The 27,438-nt window shown below is 48.0% G+C and overlaps 1 protein-coding gene across 3 annotated transcripts in view; it reads right to left on the bottom strand.

Annotated features, from left to right (window-relative positions):
• Positions 1-27,438, bottom strand: part of ANTXRL (ANTXR like) — a 77,629-nt gene that overhangs the window by 10,140 nt on the left and 40,051 nt on the right. For 2 of the 3 annotated variants that reach the window (XM_074958562.1, XM_074958561.1), the window contains 7 exons: positions 27,018-27,087; positions 23,764-23,842; positions 20,489-20,584; positions 18,851-18,889; positions 16,970-17,068; positions 15,237-15,404; positions 14,038-14,118 (listed from right to left, as the gene is read on the bottom strand). In XM_074958562.1, coding sequence (XP_074814663.1) covers positions 14,038-14,118; positions 15,237-15,404; positions 16,970-17,068; positions 18,851-18,889; positions 20,489-20,584; positions 23,764-23,842; positions 27,018-27,087 — 632 coding nt within the window. Of the gene's footprint in view, positions 1-14,037; positions 14,119-15,236; positions 15,405-16,969; positions 17,069-18,850; positions 18,890-20,488; positions 20,585-21,992; positions 22,099-23,763; positions 23,843-27,017; positions 27,088-27,438 lie in introns of those variants that run through there. The other variant, XR_012640274.1, reaches the window with a different exon arrangement.

Raw genomic sequence — 27,438 nt, forward strand, 5'->3', positions numbered from 1 at the left:
GTTTATCAGGGGGGGAAAAACTTTTGAAAGCCACTTCACCATAGTGCTGAGTGTTTAGATTCCCAACCCTTTGCTTCAAACCCTTTTTCATCTGCAACAAGTCGTCAATAAAATAGGAAGCACTATTTAAAGGGACACCAACAACTTAAAAATCATACCTTGTAAACAACCAAATGCCTTTCCTTATGGTATTAACAGCATCTTTGATTATTAAAAGGGGACGGTTAAAAGTCTACTCCATTTGCCATTTTGTAGACTTTTTGCATTACTCTCAGTTTGCACAATGAAAAGCAAAGAAAGTCAGTTTAATTTTTATTTATAGTCAATTTCACTTAAACATTCTTAGTACTGCAATTTTGACTTTGGGGAAGGGAATACTCATTTGTTTAGGTTTCAGAGTAGCAGCCGTATTAGTCTGTATTCGCAAAAAGAAAAGGAGTTCTAGTGGCACCTTAGAGACTAACCAATTTATTTGAGCATAAGCTTTCGTGAGCTACATCGGATCCGATGAAGTGAGCTGTAGCTCATGAAAGCTTATGCTCAAATAAATTGGTTAGTCTCTAAGGTGCCACTAGAACTCCTTTTCATTTGTTTTAGTTGTTTCCACTGGAATTTTTGTTTTAAGCCCTGAGGACATTTCTGAGGGGTGTAGACTCTATAAAATCTTGTTTTGCCTTTAAATTTTAGGGTAAAATTTTAATTGAAAACATCCCTTTAAAGTTTGGTCACTCTAGAATAAAACAATCTGTTGGTATATCTGTATAAATATAATTTTAAAACCAACCAAAATGTTACTTTTAAGAAATTAACGACTGAGAATAATGTAATTTCGTTTGGGTCTCTGTAAATAAATGGGCCAAATTCATCACTATTTTATCTTCATTGAGGTCAATAGGTTTTTACCGAGGGTACATTTATCTTATATGCACAGCAGGTCTACATTCGTCTTCACTCTCTATAAACTGCTTTAAAAAAATAAAATGTCATTGATATTTCTGTTTGTAAGCACAGATAGGCAGGTCGAAAGAATACAAACAGTGACTCAATATTGTCTACCAACCCAAAAGAAAAGGAACACAGGTCGCTGTTAAAAATAAAATGAACATGTCAACTTACAAAGCATGAGATATTTGAGACTGGATGCATAAGCTGAGTCACAGAATCAACTCAACTGACCGGAAGCCCGAATTCAAAGCGCAGTGAAATCAATGGGAGGTCTCAGCAATTTGACCTTTGTGGGTCCTAAGTTTATGTTAAGACGTTAATTCTTGGGAAACTTTAGTGAACAGAGATTTAAGGGAACAACAACCCTCCAGCTGGCAGCATCTGAACCTTGCTCCCTAAAAATTCAATTCAAAATATACAATCGGAGCCTGATCCAAAGTCCATTGAGATCAACAGGTTGCTTTAAATTGATTAATTCATGGATCAAACACCAAAACCGTTTTGGGTGTAATCATTTTACGGGGAAGGAGCTGATCCAAAGAGGTGCTGAACATCTGCTGTTCACGTTGCCTAGGCATGGCGTCAGGATCGGGCCGATAACGTGCAGTTTCAAGGAACCACAATCTATGCAAATCAGTGTTTGTCAAAAGCTTCCTTGCACTGTATCGCTTCATGCTAACTGTGTGCTGAACATGCCAAGGCTCATTAAAACCCTCCCCGCTTTCCCTGCAATTGCAGTGATTACCCCATAGCGTTAGGGTTAGAAATTAGTGGAGCAGTGAAACTCCTTGTCATTTGAACTAAGTACGCCTGGATGTCAGGCAGGATTGGAAAAACTCTTACTAAAGAAAACTGCTACATTCATGGCTGGGGCTTTGATTTTGTATTTAAAGGACAGAAAAGCTTATCAAACATAAAGGGAAATGTGAGAGGTTTAAAATAGCTGCAACTTGATTGCTGATTGAGCTTTTGATCATTTTTTTGCATTTTCAGTTTTTACGTCTCAACTTGGAGCATTAAAAATAATCACCACAAATGGTTGGGTTTTTTCCCCCTGTCCACCCAGAGGTTGGGTATTTTAAATACCTCCTAATGTAAGAAGTATTTTCTCCTGGATAATGATTTTCTAATTATTGGGGAGGTGGCTCCTGGCCACTGCAATTGCAAATTATGAAATGGTATGATAAACAGAAGTGGACCAGAGTGAGGGAATGTTAAACACCAAAGCTAAAGTAGGTGCTGATATCTAACAAGGAAGATGTGATTCTTCCACCTGAGCCCCCTCACTCCCCCAGGCATTTGAAAAATAAATCCATTTCACCTCTTTCTTAACTCTTTGTTCTCTTCTTGGGCCTCTTCCTATATGAACGGAGCTGGTTTCACAGAACACAAGCAGGGATAACGGCAGGTCCCCATCTCAGAGGGGTCCTGTGAGGATAAGTACCTTAAAGATTGCGAGGAGCTCAGATACTACAGTAGAGGGGGACAAAGAGTCCTGTGGCACCTTATAGACTAACAGATGTATTGGAGCATAAGCTTTCATGGGTGAATACCCACTTCTTCAGATGCATGACGTCACCCACGAAAGCTTATGCTCCAATACATCTGTTAGTCTATAAGGTGCCACAGGACTCTTTGCCGCTTTTACAGATCCAGACTAACACAGCTACCCCTGTGATACTGTAGAGGGAAACCAAGAAGCACCTAAGGTAAATTCAAATAGAAAAATGAAAGATGGCGAATGCCCAGTGCCTACCAGCTTGCAGGCAATCCGTAAGGGAATGTGAGCATTTCCATCCAACACATTATTATTGGTTATCTACATTACAGCCGCACTTAGTTGCCATGACCGAGAGCAGGGCTCCGGCTAACGCATTTCAAAATACACCCCATTGTCCTAGTCTAGACACGCCCTAAATAGTAAGAGAACATCCTGCCTTATAATTAAGGCATCAGTTCAGGAACGCATCCCTGTTCTGGGTAGCAAATGCTTAAGTGCTTTTCCGAATCAGGACCTAAAGAGATAAAGGGTGGGGGAAGCATTATCCCCCTATCGACAGAGAGATCAAATTGACTGGCCCGAGGGCTGATGCAATACTGGAAAGTGGACCCAGCTCGCCTGAAGCCCACTCCCCAGAACGCAGAGGACGGCTTGGCTTCCCTATTTACTGCTCATGGAGTACTGCTGATGTCTCCAGTAGAGGTCACGTGCTGCTGCTCCATTTATTAACATCAAAGGAGCAGTCATTTTCCTCCTTGTGCCTCATACCATCACACAGGATTCTGAAATACAGGGCCCAATGCTGCCTTCAGGTGATTGAGGATCAGGCCCAGCGGGAAGCTCCCTAGCCAGTGGAGATCAACAGGAAAGTAAAGTGGCAAAACTGCCAGGAAGAGTCCAAATAAATAAATAAAACTGGGCCCAGGTACAGCTAAGTATCACTTGGAGATTCAGGCCCAGTTTCTCTAGACTCATCGTCTGACCTCCTGCACATCAGAAGCCCCAGAACCTCGCCCACCCACACCTGTAATAGACCCCTAACCTCTGGGTGAGTTACTGAAGATCTCAAATCATGACTTAAAGGCTTCCAAAGACACAGAATCCACCATTTACTCTAGTTCATACCGACAAGTGACACGTGTTCTGTGCTGCAGAGGAAGGCGAAAAGCCCCCAGCGTCTCTGCCAATCTGACCTGGGGGAAAATTCCTTCCTGATCCCAAATACTGTATGCCAATCAGTTAGACCCGGAGCAAGTGGGCCAGACCCACTGGCCAGACAGTAGGGAAAGAATTCTCTGTTGTCACTCAGAGCCCTCCCCATCTAGTGTCCCATCTCTGGCCACTGGAGATATTTGTTAATAACTTTCATGGATGGGCCATGTGCCATGGTAGGCAAGCTCATGGTACTGTCCCCTCCATAAATTTATCAAGCTGTCTTAAAACAAATTAGGTTTTTTGCTCCCACTGCTCCCCTTAGAAACATGTTCCAGAACTTCACTGTTCTGATGGTTAGAAACCTCTTATCTAGAGCTTTTCATCAGTAGATCTCAAACTGCTTCACAAAGGAGGTTGATAGCGTTATCCCCATTTTACATACCGGGAAACGGAGGCACGGAGTCGTGATGTGACTGGCCCAAGGTCTCCCCTGCAGGGAATAAAACCCAGATTGTCTGAGTCCCACTCCCATGCTCTAGCCACTAGGCCACACTGTACTTTGAAATCCTCAACTGGAAGGCATCACAGAAATGCAAACAAAAATCAGACAGCATTTGTCACCAACTCAGGCTATAGATACGACCTCAGCTCACACCAGTCTATTTAGTTTTACAGCCTGGATGCAAAACTGACCAGCCAAGTTTTAGGGACTTGCAACCCCAGCAGTGGATTGAAAAAGACACCCACAGGCGAGCCTTGCTGATGTAAATGGAGCTCAGTTTATGCGGGATTGTCATTCTAAACTGAGGGGTTTTTTTGCATTTGGAATGTATGCATATGAATGCAGGTGCAATTGTGTACCTAATTTGCATGTGTAATTACTAGGACTGTGCATCTGTGCTGGGTACTTGTGCGTGACCAGTGAGATGCATAACTGGCCATATCCCTGTGCCAATACCTGATCTGCATTTGGTGCGCAGATGCACATGCATCTGTGAGCCTAGCTTTGTTAAAAATCAGGCCCCGGAGTGTTTTGATTTATAGGCCCACTCCAAAGCCCACTGTAGTCAAGTGGTGTGGAGTGGGAGTGTCTTTCTATTGATACCAATGGGCTCTGGATCAGAGTCACTATTGCTGGTGTGTGCTGCACTTAAGAAGGCAGGAGTAAGATTGTACAGTTGCAGTGCAGGCCTGCTGAGACCCAATGAGCTATTGGGGGCTCTCGATGCTGGCAGACGTTTTAAAGTGGGGGGATCTAGTTAATAAGGGACCGTCTGACTCTGCAGCCCAGCTGTTTGGGGGCATTCAGACTGTGGTCTGCCAGCTGCTCACAGTGAGGCTCACTGGGTATTATAAAGATCACTGCACTAGCAGAGGTTTAAAAAGCCAGGCCGAGGTTCCTCGCGGTTTACATGCCCCCTGTGCGAAGTAACCGAGTGCCTCACAAACATTCTCAATGGGATGATGTTTTATTATCACAGTGCCGCCAGGGGGGACAGAGGCGTGAAGTGAAGGTCACACAGGGAGTTTGTGGCTGAGCCAGGAACTGAACTGGGGTCTCCAAGCACACCGCCCTAGCCACAAGCTCCTCCCTTCCTGCTTGTGCTTTGGGTAACGTCTACGCTGATGGTGGTGTGCAGAGTATAGCCGTGCTGGGCCCAGCTAGCAGTGTAGATGGCGAGGCACGGCCCAGGGGAGTAGGATGCCCTATGCCTCTGAATCCCAAGATAAATATCCTACAGGGGCTCTGTACACGCCCAAGCAGTGCCTCCAACAGCTACGATGCTATTTTGAGCCATTCCCTGCTACCTGCCCCGGCAGAGCCATTCACTGCCACGTGTGGCCACACACCACAGTGACAAGTGTGGATGCAGCCACTGCTTTCCCTGGGGCATGCTGCTGTCAGCGTAGACCCAGCCCTGGTTCTGTTCTCTGGCCCTAGAATGCAGGCAGCAGGTTCATCCGTGAGCTGTCATTACGGAGAGAGCTTTTGGGCTCTGGAGCTGGCTAGCCCTAGATAGACCCAGGACAGATAGATGCTGCCAAGCCCACTTGTGTATTCCTTTTCCAAGTCAGAAACCATACAAGAGGGCCTGAGAGAAGCGATGCCGGTGTGGGAGCTCCCTGCAGGACAGGAAACTCCTTAGGTCACAGATGAGATGTTTCCAGCTGTGAGCTCAGCCCATCTGCACAGCTGTGGCCGCACTTGGGCAACTGGCCATGTGCTGGGGATCTTTGCTTCCCACGGTGCCTGTTACAGCTGAGCCCGGCGTTACAGACATCGGTCACCAGTGCAAAAAGTTACCCGGGCGCCACACGCTCATTGGAAGTGACAATGCGAGATCACCTATCGTGGCAGCTGGCGTCCCGTCTCTTGAATTTTTCAGCGGCTTATGAAAGTAATTGGCTCCACAAGGGTTACGGGAAGAAAGCAAGCCCCAGATCCACGCAGAGATCTCTGACGAATGTGGTCCGAAAGAGGCAAACTCTGCAGTCCCAGCACCTCGTGTAGCTCTGCCAATCGCTACTGGGGCGGCTACAGCATGTCTCCCAGCAAGGGGCAGGAAATCAGGCTCCAATCCTATTAGAGGCTATTTCTGGGACTTGAAAAGAGCTAATTAGAATGAGCTCCAAACAGTACTGTCCTGCAGGCAGCCAGCGAGGCCTGATGGGCATGTGCTGCCACCAGACACAGGCTGGATCCTACCTGCTGACCACCTGTGGGTAGCAGCCTGGAAATAATTATTAGCAATTAATAATCCTTTGTCTTTCTATAGCAGCTTTCACCTGATGGGTCCTAAGTGCCTGATAGCAATTAACTAAATAAGCCTGCCACCATCCCGTAACCATTTTACAGGTGAGGAAACTGAGGCACAGAGCAGTTAAGGCCAGCATTTTAAAAAAGCAACAGCCCAATTGCAGCGACACCTGAGGCCTTGAAATGCTGAGCACCCACTGCTCCATCCAAGCCAGTGGGGGGCTTAGCCCCTTTGTAACCCAGCCCCAAGGTGGACAGAGTCAGGGACCCAACTAGTGACACTCGCAAGATCTCAGGCCACTGTTTAAAATACTGGCCTCAGTGATTCATTCAAGTTCACTCAGGGAGTCAATGGCTAAGCTCTGAATGGGATCCAGGAGTCCTGGCTGCCCGTTATTATATTCCTAGCCAGCCAGCCTTTGATGCCTGTGAAATGTTCCTCTGATTTTGAGGAATGAGAAAAATCCAGGCTAAATGCAGCTTTCAGATTCTCCTGTGAAGTTGGTTGCTAACTCCGTTCCCCTGGGATGAACCTTGAACGTGCAAACTGCTGGCTAATGCTGGGGAAGGATCACTGACTTACAGCAGAAGGCACTGGAGTCACCCAAGGTGTCAGTGAGAGCAGGATGCGGCCAGCCTAGTGTAAGATCTCACCTCCTTGCAGGTAATTTTCAGAGACAAAAATAAGATAATTTTCTAAAAGCTTCAAGTAAACCAAAGCCGTTCAGTCGGGGGAAAAGAATGTCTCTTTTTTTTTCAGCTGAGGTTTTTGGTAAACTGAGCAGTGGAGAATTTCCTGGCACAGTATGTGCTGAACTGCAAACCAGAGTGGATTTGCTGAAAGCAGCAACTAAGCCGGCCCTTGGACGGGGCACCTCACTTTCATCCCAGAGCAAAGGGGGTGGGGAGACAACATCTGTAACATCGCAGCTCAGGAAGGCAGACCCATGATGCCAGCCCAGGGGTAAGGGGGCATGGCTGGCTCCTCCCCTACCCAGGGGCTGCTGGGAGCTGGTGTGACCCCTGGTGGCAGGCTAGGGCATCCCCCAAGGCTGCTTTAACTTACCCCCCTCCTGCAATGGCCTCTATGGCACCAGATGCAGGAGAGCAAGGGGCGGGAGATACTGTGCTCCACCTACTTGCCCCTCCAGCCCCACACACTCTGATCTCCTCCAGGAGGGAGCGGGGACATCAGAGACACCATTGCTGGCTCTGCAGGTCCCATGGGAAGCCGCCTGCAGGGGACCCCTTTCCATCAGCTGCCCCATGCCAAAGGAGACCAGTGGATTCCTCCCAGGGGTCTGGATTCTTCCCCATCTTGGGGCATCCTGGACACTTGTGCAAAGCCCATAGGAGACCCCCTCCTCTCCCGCCTTGTACCAGCCATGATGTATCACACCCACTTTGGTGTAGATGAGCGCACAAGGAGCAAGAAGGATCAGACCTGTGGGGCTGCTCAGAATGCTCCTCCCGCAGACCGAGGGCAGTATGTGTGAATTGCAGGGGAGACAGTGCTCTCTGTCTTTGCCGACATTAATGTAACACCCCCCCACAGACACACACACTTGTGTTCTCCAAAGGCAGGGGTGTCCTTCTCTCCATACTATAGGAGGGGAAACTGAGGCACAGAGCAAGCCACCCATGGCCACACAGCAAATCAATGACAGTGAGGAATAGGACCCAAGCACCCTGACTCTGATGCCCTATCTGCAGGGCCATGCCACCTCCTCATTGACAAGGCCTGCTGGCACTCCCAGCTGTGTAGTTCAGAAGGATCTTGGTCCCCAGGGCTATCAAGCCGGCACCTTTCGCCAGCACTAAAATAACATAACTACAAACCCAGCAGCAGGGTCCCTCTGTGGCCAGACTGCTGAGGAGAACCCCAGAGTGAACCCAAGCCACACACACTCTGTTCCCTCCTCTGCCTCTAGAGAACCACCCACAACCAACGGCCTGCCTGGTAATGACGGGTTAATGCTTTGTGTGTGTTTCCCCCTCACTGTCTGATCCCTAGGGGAAGAGGAGCTCCTGGCAGGGAACTCGGGTGAGCAGTGCATTCAGCAACGGATGCTTCAGGGAGAGGGGCCCTCAGTTCCCACCTGTGAAATGGGGATACTTCTTCCTTTCTGCCACACCTTTGCCTGCCTCCTCTATATTGACTGTGAACTCTGCGGGGCAGGGGCTCTCTCTCCTTCCGAAGAAGAGGCTAAGCTGGTGGACCCGGGCATAGCTCCATTTCACTATGACCATTCCCACCAGCTGAGGATCAACGTGTGTTCGCACAGTGCCTGGCACAATGAGGCTCTGATCTCGGCTGTAGCCTTTTGGTGCTACTGGAATACAGGGATGTGTTATAATCACTCATCTCCCCAGGCAGCAAACTCAGCATTTTGCCATATGGTCATTCCAGGGCTGTGCCACTCTGCTCACTGATCTTAGGAGAGGAGCGATACATTCATCCCTGGTCTTAGTCTGTGGAGTTACAGCAGGGATGGGTCTGACCCAGTGCCGTTGGATTTTTCTTAAGGAGATGCTGATTCCTCTTGGGACGCCCCGAAACCTGTTCAGTACCGAGAGGCCAGGGTTGATTCCCACAGATGTGATCTATTGCTACGGCTGCAGAGGGCCGGCCTAGAGCCACCGCTTTGGAACTATATCTGTGGGGCAGGGCTGTGGGGCGGGGCTTGCCCCCCCCCAGCGATCCTTGGCAGGGGATCTGAGAGCCCAGGTGGGAGTGGGGGCACCCAGCTGCTTGAGGAGGCTGCAGGGGAATTGGGGGTGGCAGAGGGAAAGCGTCAGGGGTAGGATACTGTAAAGGGAAAGGGAGGGGAAAATGTGGGGGCAGGTGACTGTAGGGACTGGGCCAGACGGGGAGACTGGATAGTGTGGAAGGAGGAGAGTAGAGAGGCAGCAGGGTTCTCAGAGGAGGAGGTGGCAAGTCCCCTCCCAGCAGCCAGCAGGGCGCTCTGAATTTCTGAATTCTCTGTCACCTTGAATTTGTCCCTCAAGATGCTCAGGCACACTTTGATGTGGGCAGCTTCCCCAAACAAGGCTCAAAAGAGACCAGGCAAATAAACCTACCTCCCACAGATTTTTAATTTTAAAAAAATCTCCTGTATGGTAAGCCGATCTCGTGACCCAACTCATGATTTCTGAATGCCTGGGGCTGGTGATCTGGTAATTGCTTGGGGGTTCTGGCGTTCCCAGGACAGGGAGAAGAGGAAGAGGGCCACGTGGATGGGACAGTGAACAGGCCAACCAGGGGTGACGCCTAATACGCTCCCCTCAGGTACGTTTACAAAGCCAGCGGCAGCGAGCCTCCGACCCAGCTCAACAGACTCGCACGTCGGCACTAAACACAGCTGTGTAGATGGCACTTTTAAGCTGCGACTCCGGCTGGAGCCTGGCTCTGAGCCCAGCCCCCTCCCTAGGCCTCAGAGCCCAAGCTATGACGTCTATAGAGCTAAGCACGAGCCTCGCAAGACTGAGCCTGCTGACCTGGGCACCCTCTATGCTGCAGGAGTTGTAGGACAAGCTGCAAAAAAGCCATGAACTCATTAAAACATGCAGTGTATTTTCCGGGGGAGGGAGGGAATCAGCGTTTCTTTTTAAAAACCTTTTGTAGCTTTTCATGAAAACGCCGAAACATTTTTTATGTTTTCAGTTTTTCAAAAAAAAAAAACTCTAAACAATGAGGGTGAAAATAGAAATTTCCTCAAGAAAATTTCTGTTGAGTCGAAAAGCAGTTCGGGCACTGGTGACTCCCCCACATAAGATCATAAGAAAGGCCATACTGAGTCAGACCAAAGGTCCATCCAGCCCAGTTTCCTGTATGCCGACAGTGGCCAATGCCAGGTGCCCCAGAGGGAGTGAACCTAACAGATAATGATCAAGTGACCTCTCTCCTGCCATCCAGCTCCACCCTCTGACAAACAGAGGCTAGGGACACCATTCCTTACCCATCCTGGCGAATAGCCATTAATGGACTTAACCTCCATGAATTTATCCAGTTCTCTTTTAAACCCTGTTATAGTCCTAGCCTTCACAACCTCCTCAGGCAAGGAGTTCCACAGGTTGACTGTGCGCTGACTGTGCACTTTTAGGCAGCTTCCGTTGCCCCAGCTCAGACAGCTGGCCCAAGCTGCCGCCGGTGCTCCCCCCAGCTCCACTGCTAGCTTTAGCGCACTAGGTGGAGCAGTGCTGCTTTGGGTACATCTATGGGAGCTGGGAATGACACGCTCGGCTCCAAGTGCAGGCAAAGCCTAAGAGGAATAACGGAATTGGAACATTGGAAAACCACATTTGTTTTGCTCAACAAAAGGACCACACAAGATCATTTCACAAAACACCCCCCAACAGAACCCTACAAATTCAATGAAAAAAAGGATTTGGGAGGGAGGGAGAAATTTGGCTGCTTTTTGAAAATTTAAAACAAAATGCAAAAAACTTTCCTTTTTGAGTTAAAAAAAATCCCTGTGTTTCACACACCCCAGTGGCCAGAAACTCACACCTTGTGCTGTCTGTTAGATCTTTGACGGACAGAAACCTTCAATCTTCCTTCAATGTCTGAGCTGGTTTTGTGCATTCGAGACACATCATGATTCAAGCTGCTCACAAAACACAGCATTACCAACCCCAAGCCTCCCAAAATCACAAGCCTGGCTAAAAAAATCATGAGATTTTTTAAATCAATAATCAATGTTGTGTTCTTTTTGCCTGCTGGGTTTTGAGCTTTTAGGGCTCATGTTTTCAAGCTTTTTACTGCCACCACAAAGGCTAGAAATTTATTCTTTTTTTTTTTAAACAAGAAAACCAAGATTCTTGCATAATCTCCAGGAGCTGATGCTTAAAGAAAAACACCAAATATTGTGAGACTTGGGATAAAGCCGTGAGAGTTGGCAACACGGCAAAATGCTGGGACGGAGGGAACAGGGATCTGTCAAAATTCTTGTGAAAAATTCCAAATTTAGAAAATTCAGATCAGCTCTAACTGTGATGCCTGGTAAGCCCACCCTACGAGCTGGAGGAGCATGAAATGAGAAAATCGGTTTAGCACTGTCAGTGTGCATACGAGTGAGAGAATGACCATGTCTTCCTCTAGAGGCTGACTTTGGTGAGGTTGAGAACCTGCTACTGACTCACAACTAATTGTGTCATTCCTTTAGCTTGCATGGTAGAGGTTCTGTCAACATGAAAAGTCCTGCAATGCTGTAAGCTCTTCAGGTCAGGGGCTGGGTGTATATTTTTGCACGGGACCTCCATCTCGTTCAGGGCTCGTAGGAGCTACTGGAATACAAATAATATACAATAATATTGCTCCCTGCAATGCTGGCTCTTGCAATGGAATAAAAGAATTGAGATGCAACTTCCGCCAGTGCCTTTTTCAGAAAACAGAACCGTGCCCAGTCATTTTCTTGTTTCCCTTTCAATATTCTTCAGCGATAGTTAATTTCACAGCCCATAGAACAGAGATGACCCTTATTCTTCCACTGAATGTAACTCAATGAGATTCTTTCCAGCCTATTTCCCCAGATGCACGGTTGATTTTCTAATGTTCCCCTGAATACAACAATCCTTCAGCTCGCTCCATTTTAAATAGCCTCTTTGCTGGTTTCTTTTCCTTTTGCACACAGCAGGGTTGTAGGCAAGTAACTGAGAATCCCTGTTTTGAGTCAGCCCCTTGCATGTTTCCTGACTGCTCTGACAGTGGCAGGACTGTGCTCTGCAGGGATAGAAACCTACCAGCAGCGCGAGTGAAAGGTGGAGGATAGAATCCTACTATACAATGTGCCTGCTATCAAAATACAGCTGGGCCTCAATGGTCTATTCAGAAGCCCAGGGCTGTGCTTAAGAAGTAAATAAGTGACTCTAGTGCAGCTGCCTAAGGAAACGCAGCCTGGTAAACCAGTTAAAAGGCAATTTTACAGAGCAGCATAGGAAGCTGAGTTGCATTTATGGCAAAAGGAAAAGTGGAGAATGCTGAAGACTAAATACTGATGCGGGAGAGTTCCTGGTCCAGGGCACAGCAGCGTCTTGCTATGAGAAGGAGTGATGCACCTAATTGGTTTTAAAGGAAAATCGGAGCCACCTTTTCTGTTGGTTACTAAGGGTGAAATTCACCCAGGTGTGGAAGCCCAGCACAAGGCCACTTCAGCCCCTGTGACAGGCACTTTATTATTGTACTGGATGTAACTCTGCTGCAGGAATTGGCAACTCCCACCCAGACACTCCCACTGAGAGCCGGGGTGCTGAAACCCAGGGCCGCTGGCCCGAGAGGGGCACAGAAAGGGGGAGAAATAGTTTCACAGTCTTCTCCGCGCAGCCCATCTAAATCTCCATTGCACAAATCCAGATCAGAGGGTGGGAGGGCCCAGGGAAGGATCAGCCAGTATCTGGGCAATGGTTCCCCTCAGAAGATCCCTGACAGAGTCGGTATTACTGTATTAGGTCCTGATGGTGCCTGGATCCTGACTGAACTGCTGCCAAGGAAATCAGGAGGCAGTATGCAGACACAGGGCATCTGTGTCAAAAACCTGGGCTGGTGGCAAGATCTGGGGATGGGAGCTCCCTGTCACTTGCACATGAAGGAAAACCTAAGAGTGCAAATAGCTCACCTTAAGTGATCACTCTCGTTACAGTGTGTATGGTAACACCCATTGTTTCATGTTCTCTATGTATATAAATCTCCCCACTGTATTTTCCACTAATGCATCCGATGAAGTGAGCTGTAGCTCACGAAAGCTTATGCTCAAATAAATTTGTTAGTCTCTAAGGTGCCACAAGTACTCCTTTTCTTTTTGCGAATATAGACTAACACGGCTGCTACTCTGAAACCTAACATCCCCTGTGTGGATCATTCCTGCAGAGGAGTGCTTGCCTTATGGAAAAGTCCTACAGAATGTAACAGGGGTGAAACCAACAGGGTCCTTCAGAAATTACACTCTATAGATCCTATAGTGCTAGATCTTCTGCTGGTGCATATTGGCATACCTGTGATTCACACCCGCTGAGGATCTGGCCCATGGAACTGAATAAAGCAGGAGATCCTCTCTCTAGAATGTTAAAGCCCACGGTATGGATTGTGTGCAGATTATAGCCCTGCACTAGAATCCCACAGGAAGGTTATTCTCTGTTCAATTCCAGGGAATTTTCCCAGAAGGATGGGACCCTGTGTGATTTATGATTTCTCTTACCTGTCATTGAATTCTGCTATTGAATGAGTAAAACATTTTGTGAGCCGTTGGTATGCAGGATCCAATATCTATTAACACTTACTATTCTATACGAAACTAGAACACAGCAATCTATTCGAGTGCACAAATGAAGAAACCCAACCCGTAATTCCAGTGCATCTCTGCTTACAGAAGTAAAGGCAAGAAACGCATCATGGAGAAGTAACATCAGTCAAGAGATGAATCGGCATCTTCAAATGACCCAGTCTCTACATGCGTCTGATCAAAGGACAGCACCAGAGAGACAGTGATTGACCATTAGGGACAATGCTTTTAAACAGATGCCACTGCAAACATTTTAGCTCATTGTTAAACCTCAGGATCTAGTGATGGATTTTAGCCTCAGGGTAATCCAGAGAGAGACAAGCTCTCAAGAAGAGGGAAAAAAATGAGCATTACTGCCGACCACAAAGAATCGACATGACAGTGCGTCCATGACAACTTACCTTATCCCCTGGCTGTGGTCTCATAAGAGAGACTTGATCGTAGCCTCGACGAACCAGAGCCCACAACGCATCAAGTTTGCCCTGGAATCAAACATACGTGACATGACCAACAATGCTTGAGAGAACAATGTGAAATTAAACGACAGTCGACTTGCTGTGATATTACTGTGTGTTTAACCATCGGCACACAGGCTGGCCCGGAGGCCGCTGCTCTTTGTATACTCATTATTATCTGTCTGTGTATTTATGGCATGCCCATCACTGTAATACTGAGTGCCTAGGGGAACCAGCCATTGCACACAATGGAACAAATCCATCCGACTGGAGTCACATCAAGGATGCATCTGGCTTACTATGAACAGTTAACATAGACCAGCAGGTGCAGTTAGGTGAACGGGGTTAGACAGCGTTAAGAAAAGACTTGAAGAACCAAAGAAGCTTGTGGGAAGTCCAATGATGGGTGGCCCCATAAAGGAGAAGAGAGCAGACTTGTCATAGATAAGCATCCAAAAGACGGATCGCTTAGTCAATTTTCATAACACTTTGAACTTCACTGGCTGCTCCCATCGAGGATTTCAGTGTATGACACGGACATTGGTGAACCAACCCTGGGAGATAAAGATGCATTATCAGCAGCAGCATCAACTGAGACAGGTTAAGATTTTTAAAGTGTTTAGAGACCTAGAGATGCAGACAGGCACCTGACTCCCACTGATTTCAATGGCACTTTTGAAAAGCCTTCTAGGTATCTTTCTGCACCGTTAGGCGCCTGAAGACCTTTAAAAACTTGACCCTAACTGGCTTTGCCAAGGTGCACACTGCATCTTTGGCACAGCTGGGTGAGACGAGAGCTGAAATCCATGAGTCCCAATCCAGGGCCGTAACTACACGGCCATCCTTCCCACCTCCTCTACATCATCTGTCCCTCTTGGGTGTGCATAACCGAGCCGGTGCTGTACTGAGAACAGATCCTGGGATTTTCTGCTGGAATCCAATCAGTGCAGAGGGACAGGAAAACAGGTGAAAGAAGTTCCCAAGCCTTTACTGCCTGCTGAGATGTCTGGCCCCAGAAATGGGGACCCCTACAATAGTTCTCCCACCCCACGGCCAACCATGAGAAATGTGCTCAGGAACCTGTCCGTGGTAACATGCCTGGCATAAATGACCCACATTTTAAAGCTGACGTGCAGATACATTACCTTGATTGGAGTGTACCATTTCCTTTGGGAAGGTGGCTTCCTCACATTGTGTTTCTTCGGCTTGGGCTCCCATGGCTCATACTCTTGCTCTGGCAATTTGATGACGGCATTTTTGGGCTTCTCTAATTTGGCCCCTTCCTCCGTTGATCCTTTGTCTCCCCACCTCACCTGAAGTGGTAAGAGCACATCGTGGATGCAGAAGCTTTGGTGAGCAGTGCTGGCACACGTCTTAACTAGACACTTCTACTATTTAATCTAGTTTCTATCAGTGTCTGTGAAACATGCACCAATCGCTCATGCCTCTGGGAGAAGTGACCTCCTTGAAAGCAAAATTACTGTCAGAACAATCCATCATGACATGCAGCCACCAACTAATGAAGAAGGAAAATCCCCGAATGAACCATCACTGTAAAGAGGAAACTCCAAAAAATCAATTCCCCACCCAATTTCCCAGCTAGCTCTTTAGCCAGCAGGCACCTCCCATCCAAATCTTTACTTGGGAAAAACCCAGGGTAGTCAGATGCATGTTGCACTGGACCCTGAAGGTCATCAGACATGGTCTATCAAGGTTCCAGAGTCAAAGATCCTCCACTGAAAACAGCCTGGCAGCAATCTGCTAGAGTCTGCATCTTCTGGCAACACAAACGCCACGAATGGTCTCCCATGGTAGGGGAGTAGCTAACGTTCCTGGGTGGTCTCCACCAATAGCCCCAAGAAGAGGGCACTGCAGCCCTCCAACTCAGAGGTGACAAAAGTATCCAGGAATGAGGAAAAGCCCTGAAGGGTTCTTTTGAGCAGTGGCTCTCAGACTTGGTGGGCAGTTAGTCCTAGTTCACTACACTGTGTTCTTCAGCAAAGGACTCTCCATAGCTGCGTAGGAGAGGGCTGGATTTTCCCTAATAATACATTTCAATTCATATCAATAATAGAAGACTACCTTTTTAAAATCTCAGGAAAAACTTCCTAACTGTAAGAACAGTCGGCCAGTGGAACAAATGCCTAGGGAGGTCATGGAAGCTCCTTCACTGAAAGTTTTCAAAAGGAGGCTGGATAGCCATCTGTCCTGGGTGGTTTAGACACAACAAATCCTGCATCTTGGCAGAGGGTTAGACTAGATGATACTTGCAGTCCCTTCTAACCCTATAGTTTTATGCTTCTGCCCTTGGGTTCCAACTGACCTCAATGGGAGCTGTGTGAATGCATCCCAGGGCAGGATTTACCCTATGCAGCTGCTTAGCCACTTGGTTTCAAGAGTCAGAATCTCCCATGCCAAACTGATAGTGCATCAGGTTTCAGTGCCTGATTGTATAATCCCAGCCTCTGGGGCTAAGAAGCAATCACTTCTGTTCAATTTGGCCAATTAGTGCTAGACCCTCAGCTGGTATACATTGGCCTCACTCCATTGAAGTTATAGGGTGAGACCAATTTACACCAGCTGAGGATCTGATCCAATAAAGTGAAAGTGTTTGGTCCTCATCCCATTCCTCAATCTGCAAATTTGCACTCACTAATACTTCCAGACACAATTAATTGCATGATGCAAACGATGGCAGCTTGATGGCTGACTCCTGGGCTGGCAGGTGTGATTAGGTAGATGGGTCCTAATTAAAAAACAGCCTCCCTATTCCATCATGATAACTCTGTAAAAAGCATTTTAAAACATCTTGCCGTGGTTTTCAATTAAAAAGGTTCTGATTGTTTACTGCGACGCAGGAAACGAAAGCGCCTGATACCTCCATCCTCTTAATTCCACCAACACCTCTGCCTCCGTAATAAGATGCATCCACGGTTGGCCACTTTTTCTTTGGCAATCCATCTTCATCATCCGATTCCTGCGGGAAAGAAGGAGAGTAATCTCTGTTGTTTTCATGCACACAGCATGGGATGTAAACAAGCGAACATCCTATGGCCCTATCCCTGGCTATGTGGCTTTGTATGTTATATTTATGTGCTGACAGCAAACAAAAGCCTCTTGTCTCTGCAGCTGCAATTTTTCCTAGAGAAGCCAAAGCCGACTGTCTGTTCCCTTCTTCTCGTCTCTTCAGGCTGCTTTTATATATGGTCAAATATGCATAAAGCTTCAAAAATCACAGCTGCCTTTTAAGGGGGTAGAAGGCACAGTGGAGATGAATTGCACATTATACTGGCCTTGCTGCTATGTTCCATAGACTATGTCCAACACTTCACCAAATGAAACCCTTTCTTAGCTGTGCTTTGAGAACGGCACGTTGCTAACAGGAGAAAAGGCAATCCCTGTGAGCTCACTAACACACACCTCGGAGCATTCTTTCCTTGCAGCTGTACCCGGCTCCTCTGCCCTGTTTGGTTCTTTGCAGTGACGGGCTCAGGCTGCAACCATTCAGATCAGGCACTGGATTTTGTACCTTTGGGGGGCTTGGATCTGGGGTGTTTGATCTGGCCCATTATAAAGATTTGAGCTGGTTTTTTAGCAAACCCAAAATGTGAAGAAGTCCAGATCTTGGTTCTCTTTCAGAGCCATAGTTCTTTCCTTGCTTAACCTAATTCAGTGCTGGTGAATGATCCTGCACCGACATCCCGGGAGACATGTTGCAGGGTCCTCAGCTGAGGTACATTAGTGGAGCTTCATTGCCTCCAATTCAATTTACTCCACCTGCGGAGCATTGAACTGATTTCAGTGGAGCTGGGCCGATTTCTACCAGCTGAAGGTCTGACCCCGACACCTGCTGGTGCACAGATTGCATATGACACAGAGAAGGGCTCAGCAAGGTCTCTCCACAGAACCTCCTCCCCCACCCCCAGGCCTCACATTAAATTGCCACAGAGTTGCTGCTCGGGACATATCACAGGCTCCCAAAGACAGTAATGGTGGCCTTTGGCAACTTCAAAATGGCAGCTGTGGTTCCCTCCTCAGATGGATGCCAAGTTACAGCAAGTTAGCAGCCAACTGCAGCCTGCTTGTGTGGGTTAGGCAGTTATTTTTGCCATGGATTAACTCTGTGTGTGCGTGTAAGGAGTGGAAACAGGCAGGATGCTCCCCCTCACCTGAGATCAGGGCCCCATTGTGCACACACCCAGTGAGGCACAACCCTGCACTAAAGAGCTTCCAATCGAAACACACAAAGGGTGAGAGAGGAAGTGACATCAGTAGCAGAACCAGGCACACAATCTCTAGGTCTCCCGAGTCCTGGCCCAGCGACCTATCCACTAGACAACAGCCTCCACACTGCCTTGTACCTGATGATGGACTCTAACCTTTACTCCTTCCTCAGGTTAAATTCCCGTTGAGAATAATGGCAATTTTGCCTGAGCCAGGATTGCAGCACTGAGCACAGCGTCTGGGAATATGGTTTTTCATTCGTGCGTGATGCTCAGCAGCATGGACCAAAATATCGGTCTGACCAAAAAAGTGATTCTGTAGGCATCTCGCTGGGGGTTATGCAGGTATTTTTCCATGGATGAAGAGCATCTGTGTACATATATATGGACCTGAAGGCACGGCTAACCCTATCCCAGGAGACATTCTCTCACAGCCTCAGAGTTGACATTATGAATCCCACCAAGTTCCTAGCCAATGTGTTACATTGCAGTGGCTGCAGACAGTAGTATTATGGTTTGAAAAATAAAATACTTACAGGCTCTGGGGGCGGTGGTGGCGGAGGCTCCTTGATGACCTACGACATGCAGGCAATGGAAAGAATCAGAGTTAAAGGTACACCTTATATCCCTGTCACTGCCTCTGTCCCCCTGGACTCCGTCCTTCTCTTTCCCCTGGGCTCACATTACAGGTCGGGGCAGAAGGATTTGATTTTTATCAGTAAACATCAGTTTAACCGCGCGCACACAAACCGGTGAAAAAATATTTCCATTGATAATCATTGAAATGTACACATAGACAAAGTGAGAACAATGCTGCCGGAGAGTTTGATTTAAGGATATTTACTTTGTATATTTTGACTTGTGATGTTGACAAGTTGTGCTTTAGCGGTTATAAAGCTTTAACGATTTGAATCTCAATGTGAACTGTCATTAACAGGTTATTGTCTGGCCCATGCCCATTGTTTGCCTCCCCCCACACCATTGTCTGCCCCCCAACTGTGTAAAGTTCCCTGCAAGGGTGAAAAGTTAAATTGATAAAAATAAAAGCTTAAAAATAAACATCGATATCCATTGTCGTGATAAAAATAAAAACTGAATTCTGCCAAGCCTAATTTTAGGTGCGCGCCCATTTTTGGATCGAGGGTCGTCCTCTCTCTCCCAGCAGTGATGCCACAGCATTCAGCAGGCTGCGCTGGCTCCCTGGACAGTGACCTTTCGTGCCACTGAATGGATCAGCGGGCAGGAGACAGCTGGCAGAACAGGATAGCTGGCACCTTTCCTTTGGGACAATGGCTGGCATGCAGTGTGGTATGTGTGATCTCCGACAGCTGGTAGAGACGGGATCGCAGGGATTCTCCTGCCTGCTGATGAACTGAGCTACCATCAGCCAGCCCTATCCATCTAGACTGGCATGTTACTGGGCCTGACTTGCTTCTCGCTTCCCCCGGACCAGCGGTCAGGAATAATGGCACTGAAGCAAGTGCAGTGGCACTGGGGTGAAACTGGAGTAGATGAGTCACCAATGCTTATACACCAGACTGAACCACCCATAATATAGACTCAGATTTTGTGAGTTCAAACTTTCCCTTAACTGTACAGGTCATTTGAGTCCAACACTATGGCGAAACATTAACCCATGAGTTGAAATGTCAATCATATGAAATGCATTTCCAATGAAAGTAAGAGCATACACACACGCATCCTCATCATAGCTAGCACTTTCCATCCCTAGATCTCACAGCACTCTACAAAGAAAACCAGTATCTTTAACCCCATTCCACGCAGGTGGGAAATGGAGGCATGGAGAGAGGAAGTGACTTGCCCACGTCACCCTGCAGCTTGGTGCAGAGCTGCAGATGCAATTCACATCTTCCGCTTCCTAGTCCTATACTCTAACAAACCCACCCTGCTGCCTCACTTCGGATTCAGCAAAGCTCTTCATCACCTGCTTAACTTTCAGCGTGTCCGTGAGTCCCATTGAAGTCAATGGGAGAAGGCACAGGTTTAGGTGCTTTGCTGAATCAGGGCCATACAGATAGATCAGTTTATATCCTAAGATGAAGATTCATGTCTGCTCCTCTTGTTGTCTATTGAACGTCTCTCCAGGCTTTTAACTCCAGCTTCCGGCAGAGAGCAGAGGAAACTAAGCCACGAAGATCAAAGTCTATACTCACCACCGTGCAGCACAAAGGCCAGAACCACCAAAGCAGCGCCAAGGCCAGCAACAGGAACAGAATTAAGAGTGTGATGAAAAGGATCGTCCCACTGAGCTGCAAACAAGACAGTTGTTTCCAGGTTACCTTAATATCGCACAAGCTTGGCAGGCTAACACCGGCAGGAGACCCGAAGGCTGCGCTGTTAGACCTGGAGAAAAGGAGCTGGTTTGCTTCACTACAGGTTTTAATCAGATTATACAAAGAATAGAGAATTTATCATTATGGTCATTGGGACTGGATTCTACGCTCAGGGACAAGAGTTAATATTTCAAGCCCTGATACAGGATCGCATCCCTGTTCAGCAAGGGCATTTATGCACATGCTTGTGTCTCTTTGGCTTCAATGGCATTTGAGCACGTGGGTAAGTGCTTTGCTGAATTGGAACCTAAGGATGTGATCCTGAAGACAACATTCCCCAGTGTCTGTGGTGGGGCGTTTTGCCTGATTTCTGACTGCAGGATCTTGCTATGGATACTCAGGCATGCAGCGAGCCATGGCTGACTGTATCTTCCGATCCCTTAACTGTGCTAATGGGCCATTTTGCTACAATACTCTCATTCATGGGGCAATAAATTAGGTGCAGGTGACATGTCTGACATCCTTACTATGTCAATCTTTGGAACAAAGACTTTAAGTTCTTGCCTCTTGTATTCAAACTGCTTCCTGGTGTAGACAATGTTCTAGCCTGGTTGGCATTTAATGCCACATTGTCAAGTGCTCAGCACCCATAACTGGGGCTATGATTTTAAAAGCACCCAACCCCCAGAGGCTCTCACTGTGAAACTTGTGACCAGATTTTCAAAGCAGACATGCACCCAAAGCCACGGAGCTCTTCTGAAAAAACAGCCGCTGGTTTTGGTGGCTATATCCGAGCCCAGCTCTTTGGACTGTGAGTTCTGAGCCCTTCTGAAAATCCTGGTCTTCGTGAGTTAATCTGGAAAGTCTTGCGAAACCAATCACTAGCTGTATCCCTCTGCAGATTTTCTGTAATAAAACACTCACCCTAAGTGACACCACACAGGCCCCTGTGCACAGCCTGCAGCCCAACACAACCTCTTCAAGGAACAAAGAGCCTTTTCTACAAAAAGCAACCCTTGCTACAAGGTGGAATGTTGCATGATGGGATCTGTAGTTTCCCTGGGCTGCATCAGGCCAGCTGGTGATGGTAAGAGCTAGCAGTAAAACTTTAGCCCAGCTGCCCTCATGATCCTATTATCCATGCTAATGGAAACCTTCTCAAAGTCAGTTATGGTATGTCAAAGTTTGTGTTGGACGATCTCAGTGTCACAAAGGTAACAGGGCCAGCCAGCTGAAAAGATGCAAAACCTGGGAGTGAAATGGAGGAGGGGCTAGGAGCCGATCAGATAAGATGGTTAGGAAATCGGTAAGATAAGACTGGAAATAGGTTGGTGGAGGGGCCGGAGAGGAAACCTCAGGAGGAAGGGGAAGAAAAGACACTTACTGTACAGAAAAGGACAGAGGAACCGTCTGAGAATGAGGGCCGAGGAGGCCAGCTTGCTGCTGTTCACAGCAAAGGAAACAGGAGAGAAAGGAAACGGAAGGATCCTCTAAAACGATAAAGAAAGACCTGAATGCATGAGATTCCGCACAAGCCTGAAAACATATTTGCAGAGAGTGGGCCAGACCCTCAGCGGTGCGATCTGATTTCAATGGAGCTAGGCTGCTGCACATCAGCTGAGAATCGGGCCCCTGTTCTTGCTTGTTTTGAAGCTACAAGTGACTTGAAGGGCTGGTGAAAAGTGCCAGATTGACAGCCTTGGAGATTGCAGTCCTCTGTTTACCCCGAGGCAATGGCAATGCATGCCTTCCCCAGCAGCCTGGCTGAGCTCTGACCTGCAGGGACCCCCACTAGAGCTAAGAGTTCAATCTCCATTAGAAGTGCGTGAAGCACCGGTAACCAAATACACAGCGAGTTAAAATTCACGGTCCGTTACTGACCCAAAACCGGGCCTATCATTGCAAAAGCTTTTGCTGCAGCAGCCTGGGATGGCTTTGAAAGGGACGTAGGTGTAAAATGCGTGCTGTCTGGGTGTCAAATCCCTATCTCATTGCAATTCTTGCCAAGTTTGGAGGGGGGTTTGAAACCAGGTGAAACAGCAAAAAATATCCCTGCTCAATTCCAAGTGACTAAACACTGTGACTTTCCCACAGCTCTGGGATTAAATTTCCCAGCGTGGTAGCTGAAAAAGTCAGACACCTCAGCCATGTGGATTTCGGGACCCATTCCTTCCATGGCCTCTGCACTGCCGCTGCCACAAAGGGGCCCAATGAAGGAATACCATGTGTGATGACAGCTTTGTGACATAGCCTGAGACCATCAACCCCTTCCAAAAGTCTTCAGGCGGCACGGACACTGACCAGAACTAAGCTCACCTTGACACCCATGACCTGGGTGTAAAATGCTTGGTATCCAGCTATTATGGCAAACCTCCTGTCACTTCAACTCATGGGTACAGATCCTCAGCTAGTGTAAACTGATGTAGCTCCACTGCTTCTCTGCTGATTTATGCCAGCTGGGGATGTGGGCTATTCTCTCCCCTGAGGTGCAGTGAGCAGATCACTCATCATAGTTGGCTTCTTAGCTTGGATTATTTGATTGCTTCTAAAGTTAATCTTCCCTAAAAGGTCATCTGGGGCTCTTGACTCCTGTCCTGCTCCCCCATGGCAGACAGATGCCAGCCACGGAGCCGCCGCATAGCCCAGCCCTTTCTCTCCCCCTCTCCCATCAGTATCAGCAGCACAGAAAGCTCTCCCTTGGCTGGGTGACAGAACAACCCCTCCAGGAAAAGCTTATCCCAGCACTTGGGGCTACTGTCCCTTTATGGTCCTCCCCATGCCAGGAAGGCCAACCCTCACCCCCTTCCAGTGGCAAACACCACCCCCTAATGAATGGGAATGAGACAGGGGAACAGAAGAAGAATACTGGTGGACTGCCAATACTTTCTGGGGGGTTGGCTTCCTCTGGGGGGCCCATGGGCCTCTCCCAGACCAGGTCTGAGACCGACAGTTCTCTCTCTTTCCTGGGAGGATATTCTTGCACTTATGAATCAGTCGCGATCCATGCATGGGTTGCAATCACTCATGAACTGCTCTCAGCCAGCCCTCGCTGCTTTTTAGTGTGCTGCCAGGATCGGCTCTGCAGTCGCGATGGAGAAGAGGCCTTCCCCGGAGAGCAACCCTTTCTTCTCAAGGTGGCTCCATCCCATACTTACACACTGTGTGCTGGTGATGCTGACAGAGCTGGAGATGAATGTTAGCCCGTTGTTCATGCTGACTTGGAGGAAAACCACCCTAAAGCACAAACAGATACATTTATTTTTAGTGTCATCTTTATACCCACTGTTCCCCTTCTTCCTGGCCATTGGCTCCTGAACACATGTCCTGCCTAGTCAATGCAGTTATGTGACTGCAGGTGCTCACCTGCATCTGACTGTTCGCTTGCCCAAAAGCCAACATTGTTACGTTGGCTAAATTGAGTTGGGGCATATGTTCTTTATTAAGAGACTCCACTCTCCCTGGGGGTACAGGGCACTAATTCAGTGACTTAGAATGCTACGGCTCAGATATTTGCAATACGACCTGTGCTAGAACAGGAAGCTACAGGTTTAAGCTGCAGCAGGGAATACTGTGGGGTCACACTGGGCTTTCCTTTTCACAGGGATGAACCCTGAGCATCGCCACTGAAATTAACAGACCTCCTCTGGATTTACACCAGGGTAGCTGTGAGCAGAATCTGGCCTTAGGTTAGACGGCATGTTCTCAGCCGGTGTACATTGTCATTGGCGTACACCAGTTTAGCACCTGTCCCTAAGAGTCTAATTCTGCTCTGGCTTAAACCCCACCTAGCTATCTAAATACTTATCTACCCACCCCCACTATAGTATCTGAGCCCCCAATGGGATTGCAGGGGGATAAAATGGAGCACAACTCAACCCTTTAACTTAAACAGGGGGTTGGGTCACGAAAGAAGTTGCTGAGGTGGGTGGAGGAGTCACCATCATTGGCGAGAGCAGAGAAGATCCAAACACAGGAAACTAAATTTGATTCATAAATAAAGACACTTGAAATCCATCCCCCCTCTTTTTTGGGGGGGAGGGGTGTCAATATTTGAAATTTGCTTGAAATTCAATACAATCTCAGTCCGCTCTAGAGTTAGATGCAAAATGCGGGGAGGAGGGGACATCACATACATTCAGTTGACATTCAGAATTGCCGATATTCAAAATTGATGGAGCACATACTCAACACTTAAAGCAATTCCTCCTTCTCTGCTCAGTAGTCTTGTTTACACAAACTAGTCTCTCGGCTACCAGAGATTGTTTAGGGAGAATTAAATTGAACCTCCCATGAAGCAGGAAGACAGACGAAATGCCTGACTAGAGCTCCGGGAGATGAAACTTGAAACCACATAAAGTTTGCCTAGCACCAGCTTTGTTGCAAATTTGAAGCCTAGCCCAGAATGCGCTAAAAGGTTCACAGACATGGACAAATTTACGTGGTTCCCGTGGTACCTTGTGTAATTTGCAGTTGCAGGGTCAAACCAAATAATACTTGGGAGTTTTCTGCTTTCGGATTTCTTTTGAACCAACCCAAAGAAAAGCTGAAGGAAAAGTCTGTACAGGTCCCTACAAAGCGAACCTCTGAGATCTGCAGCTTTGCATCCTGCTCAGATGACTTGGAACTCACATCTCCTGGTGCAGCACCACTACCATCAATCGCATTGCACTGAGGAGAATGTGGCCGTTTGCCAGTGTAGTCAGAGGGCCAAATTCTGTCCTCAGTTAGGCTGGTGTGAATTTGTAGGGATTTTATTTACAATGCACAAAAAGGATCAAAGGGCTCAATCCCCCCCTTGCCCTGCACCTTCTGTAGTCCTTTCTGCCTAAGCAGAGTGGATGTAACATGCCACCAGGTAAGAATGGCTGCATTTCACAGCCACTCTTTGCCCTGGTGAAACTCATTACGAGGCACTGATCCAAGCTCCTGAACGCAACTATTCTACGCCCCATGGCACAGATTCCACACTAGTGCGAGACTTCATTCATTACTCCTGATTTACACCAATGTACATGAGAGCAGAAGGATGCCCAGAAATTCAGCCCCCTCATGCATCCATACTATTCCGCATGCCCATGAACAGCGGGAAGTTGTGTGTGGTGATGGAAATGTGGCGCAACCGATTATGGTAGGGTTGATGTGGAAGCCGTAACTTTCAAACCCAATGTGACGAAGCGGGACTTTTTTTGGAATATTTGTATGAAGAATATGTGTGTCTCAGTTTCCCCTATATGTGGCATTGCTACCTAGTGGGTGAAAAGGGCATGTTTGCTCTCAGATCAGGCTAAGACATAGGTAGGAATAGGGCCTAGCTGTCTGGGGCCTCACGTCCCATATCAATGGAGCTCTTGAGAAGACAATGGAAAAGCCACTTGCCCAGACATGGACACCTAGCAACCAATGGCCCAGAGAGATATGGACTGCCCCACCTCTCAGCAGGGAGGCCTGAGCCGCCTCTCCTCAGGTCAGGAAGAAAGGACTAGGGGGGAGCAGGGGATGAGGTGGACATTAAGCGTTGGCTCCAGGGGCACACATGTCAGACAGACGGGGAGACAGCTTGAACAGTGGGGTTCACTGCAGCTCGGCTGGACTCTGGACTGTGCTTTAACCTTCATTCCTCTGTGCTAACCAAGGCCTTCCTATGTGCGTTCCAGCCGACTAATAAACCTGGCAGTATAACAACGCTGGATATGTCCCTGCAGGTGCTAGCAGAGGAGGTGTGTTGCTCCCTAAGACTGCACAAGTCTTCCTCAGGGGTCTGTCCCAGTGGGACTCGCTGAGCTCCTGGTGTGAAGCAGGAGTGCTGAAGGCCCAGAGGTCCCATCTAAGGAGGCGGTGAAGCTGTGTGGCTTACCCTGGGGGAAGAGTGAGACCCCTAGAGGGTCTGGCACACTGCAGGGCTCCTCCCACTGACTGTTCCAAAGCTGGGGCCGCAGCACTGACCCTGTGGAACCGTGACACCCGATATGTTGGTTTTGACTCTCTTTTTACCAGCGGACCCAGATGCAATGCTCTGCCCATGTGTTTGGGTGAAGCATCGCACAGTCTGATCCCTGTCCCTCCTGCATGATGCACTGCAGGGCCCAGCTCCTCAAGGAGGCATCACGACGACTAAGTGCACTGGCAAGTTAGGGAATATAGGCCGGAGGGGCAGGCTGCAGCCCCTACCACCACCACTTCAAATGGGGGCAGGAGCCCCACGCTGAAGTGTGCTCAGCCTTGAACGGAGCCATGCTGATCCGCCCCAGGGGAGGGTCTGGTCCATCAGGATGGCGCTGAACCTGCCAATGAACTTCTGAAAAGCTGCACATGCCTGACCTCCTTGCTTAGTCCTTTTAAGGCAAAATGCCTATTGATCCCACCGCCAACGCCCCCTCCCCTTCAGCCCAGGCTGCAGAGCCGTACTTACTGTCCAATGTCTTCTATTACTGGTGCAGGGCAAAGCAAATAGGTGTCTTGAACAATAGTCGGTTTTTCATCTAAAAGGAAACAAGACAGACTGTAACGTACGGAAAGAGCGGTGTCTCCCGAACGGGCTCAACCCGGAGGGGTGCTGTTGACGTCAGTGAGAACTGCAGATGCCAGATCAGGCCCAGTGTGGACCTGGCTCAGAGCTGGTCCTTGTCTTTAGGGGCTGTCTTACCTGTCATTCCATGTCACAGCTGTGACATCCAGCTGTGACATCGCCCAGCTCAAACCATTCAAAGGCCACCCTCAGGATGGGTCACCTAAATGTTTGGCTTAGTATTGTATATATTGGACACAGTATTGTTGTAGTTGGGCTGGTCCCAGGATATTAGAGGGACAAAGTGGGTGAGGGCACATCTTTT

The sequence above is a fragment of the Natator depressus genome, chromosome 7 (genome assembly GCF_965152275.1).
Source record: "Natator depressus isolate rNatDep1 chromosome 7, rNatDep2.hap1, whole genome shotgun sequence".
Lineage (NCBI taxonomy): Eukaryota > Metazoa > Chordata > Testudines > Cheloniidae > Natator > Natator depressus.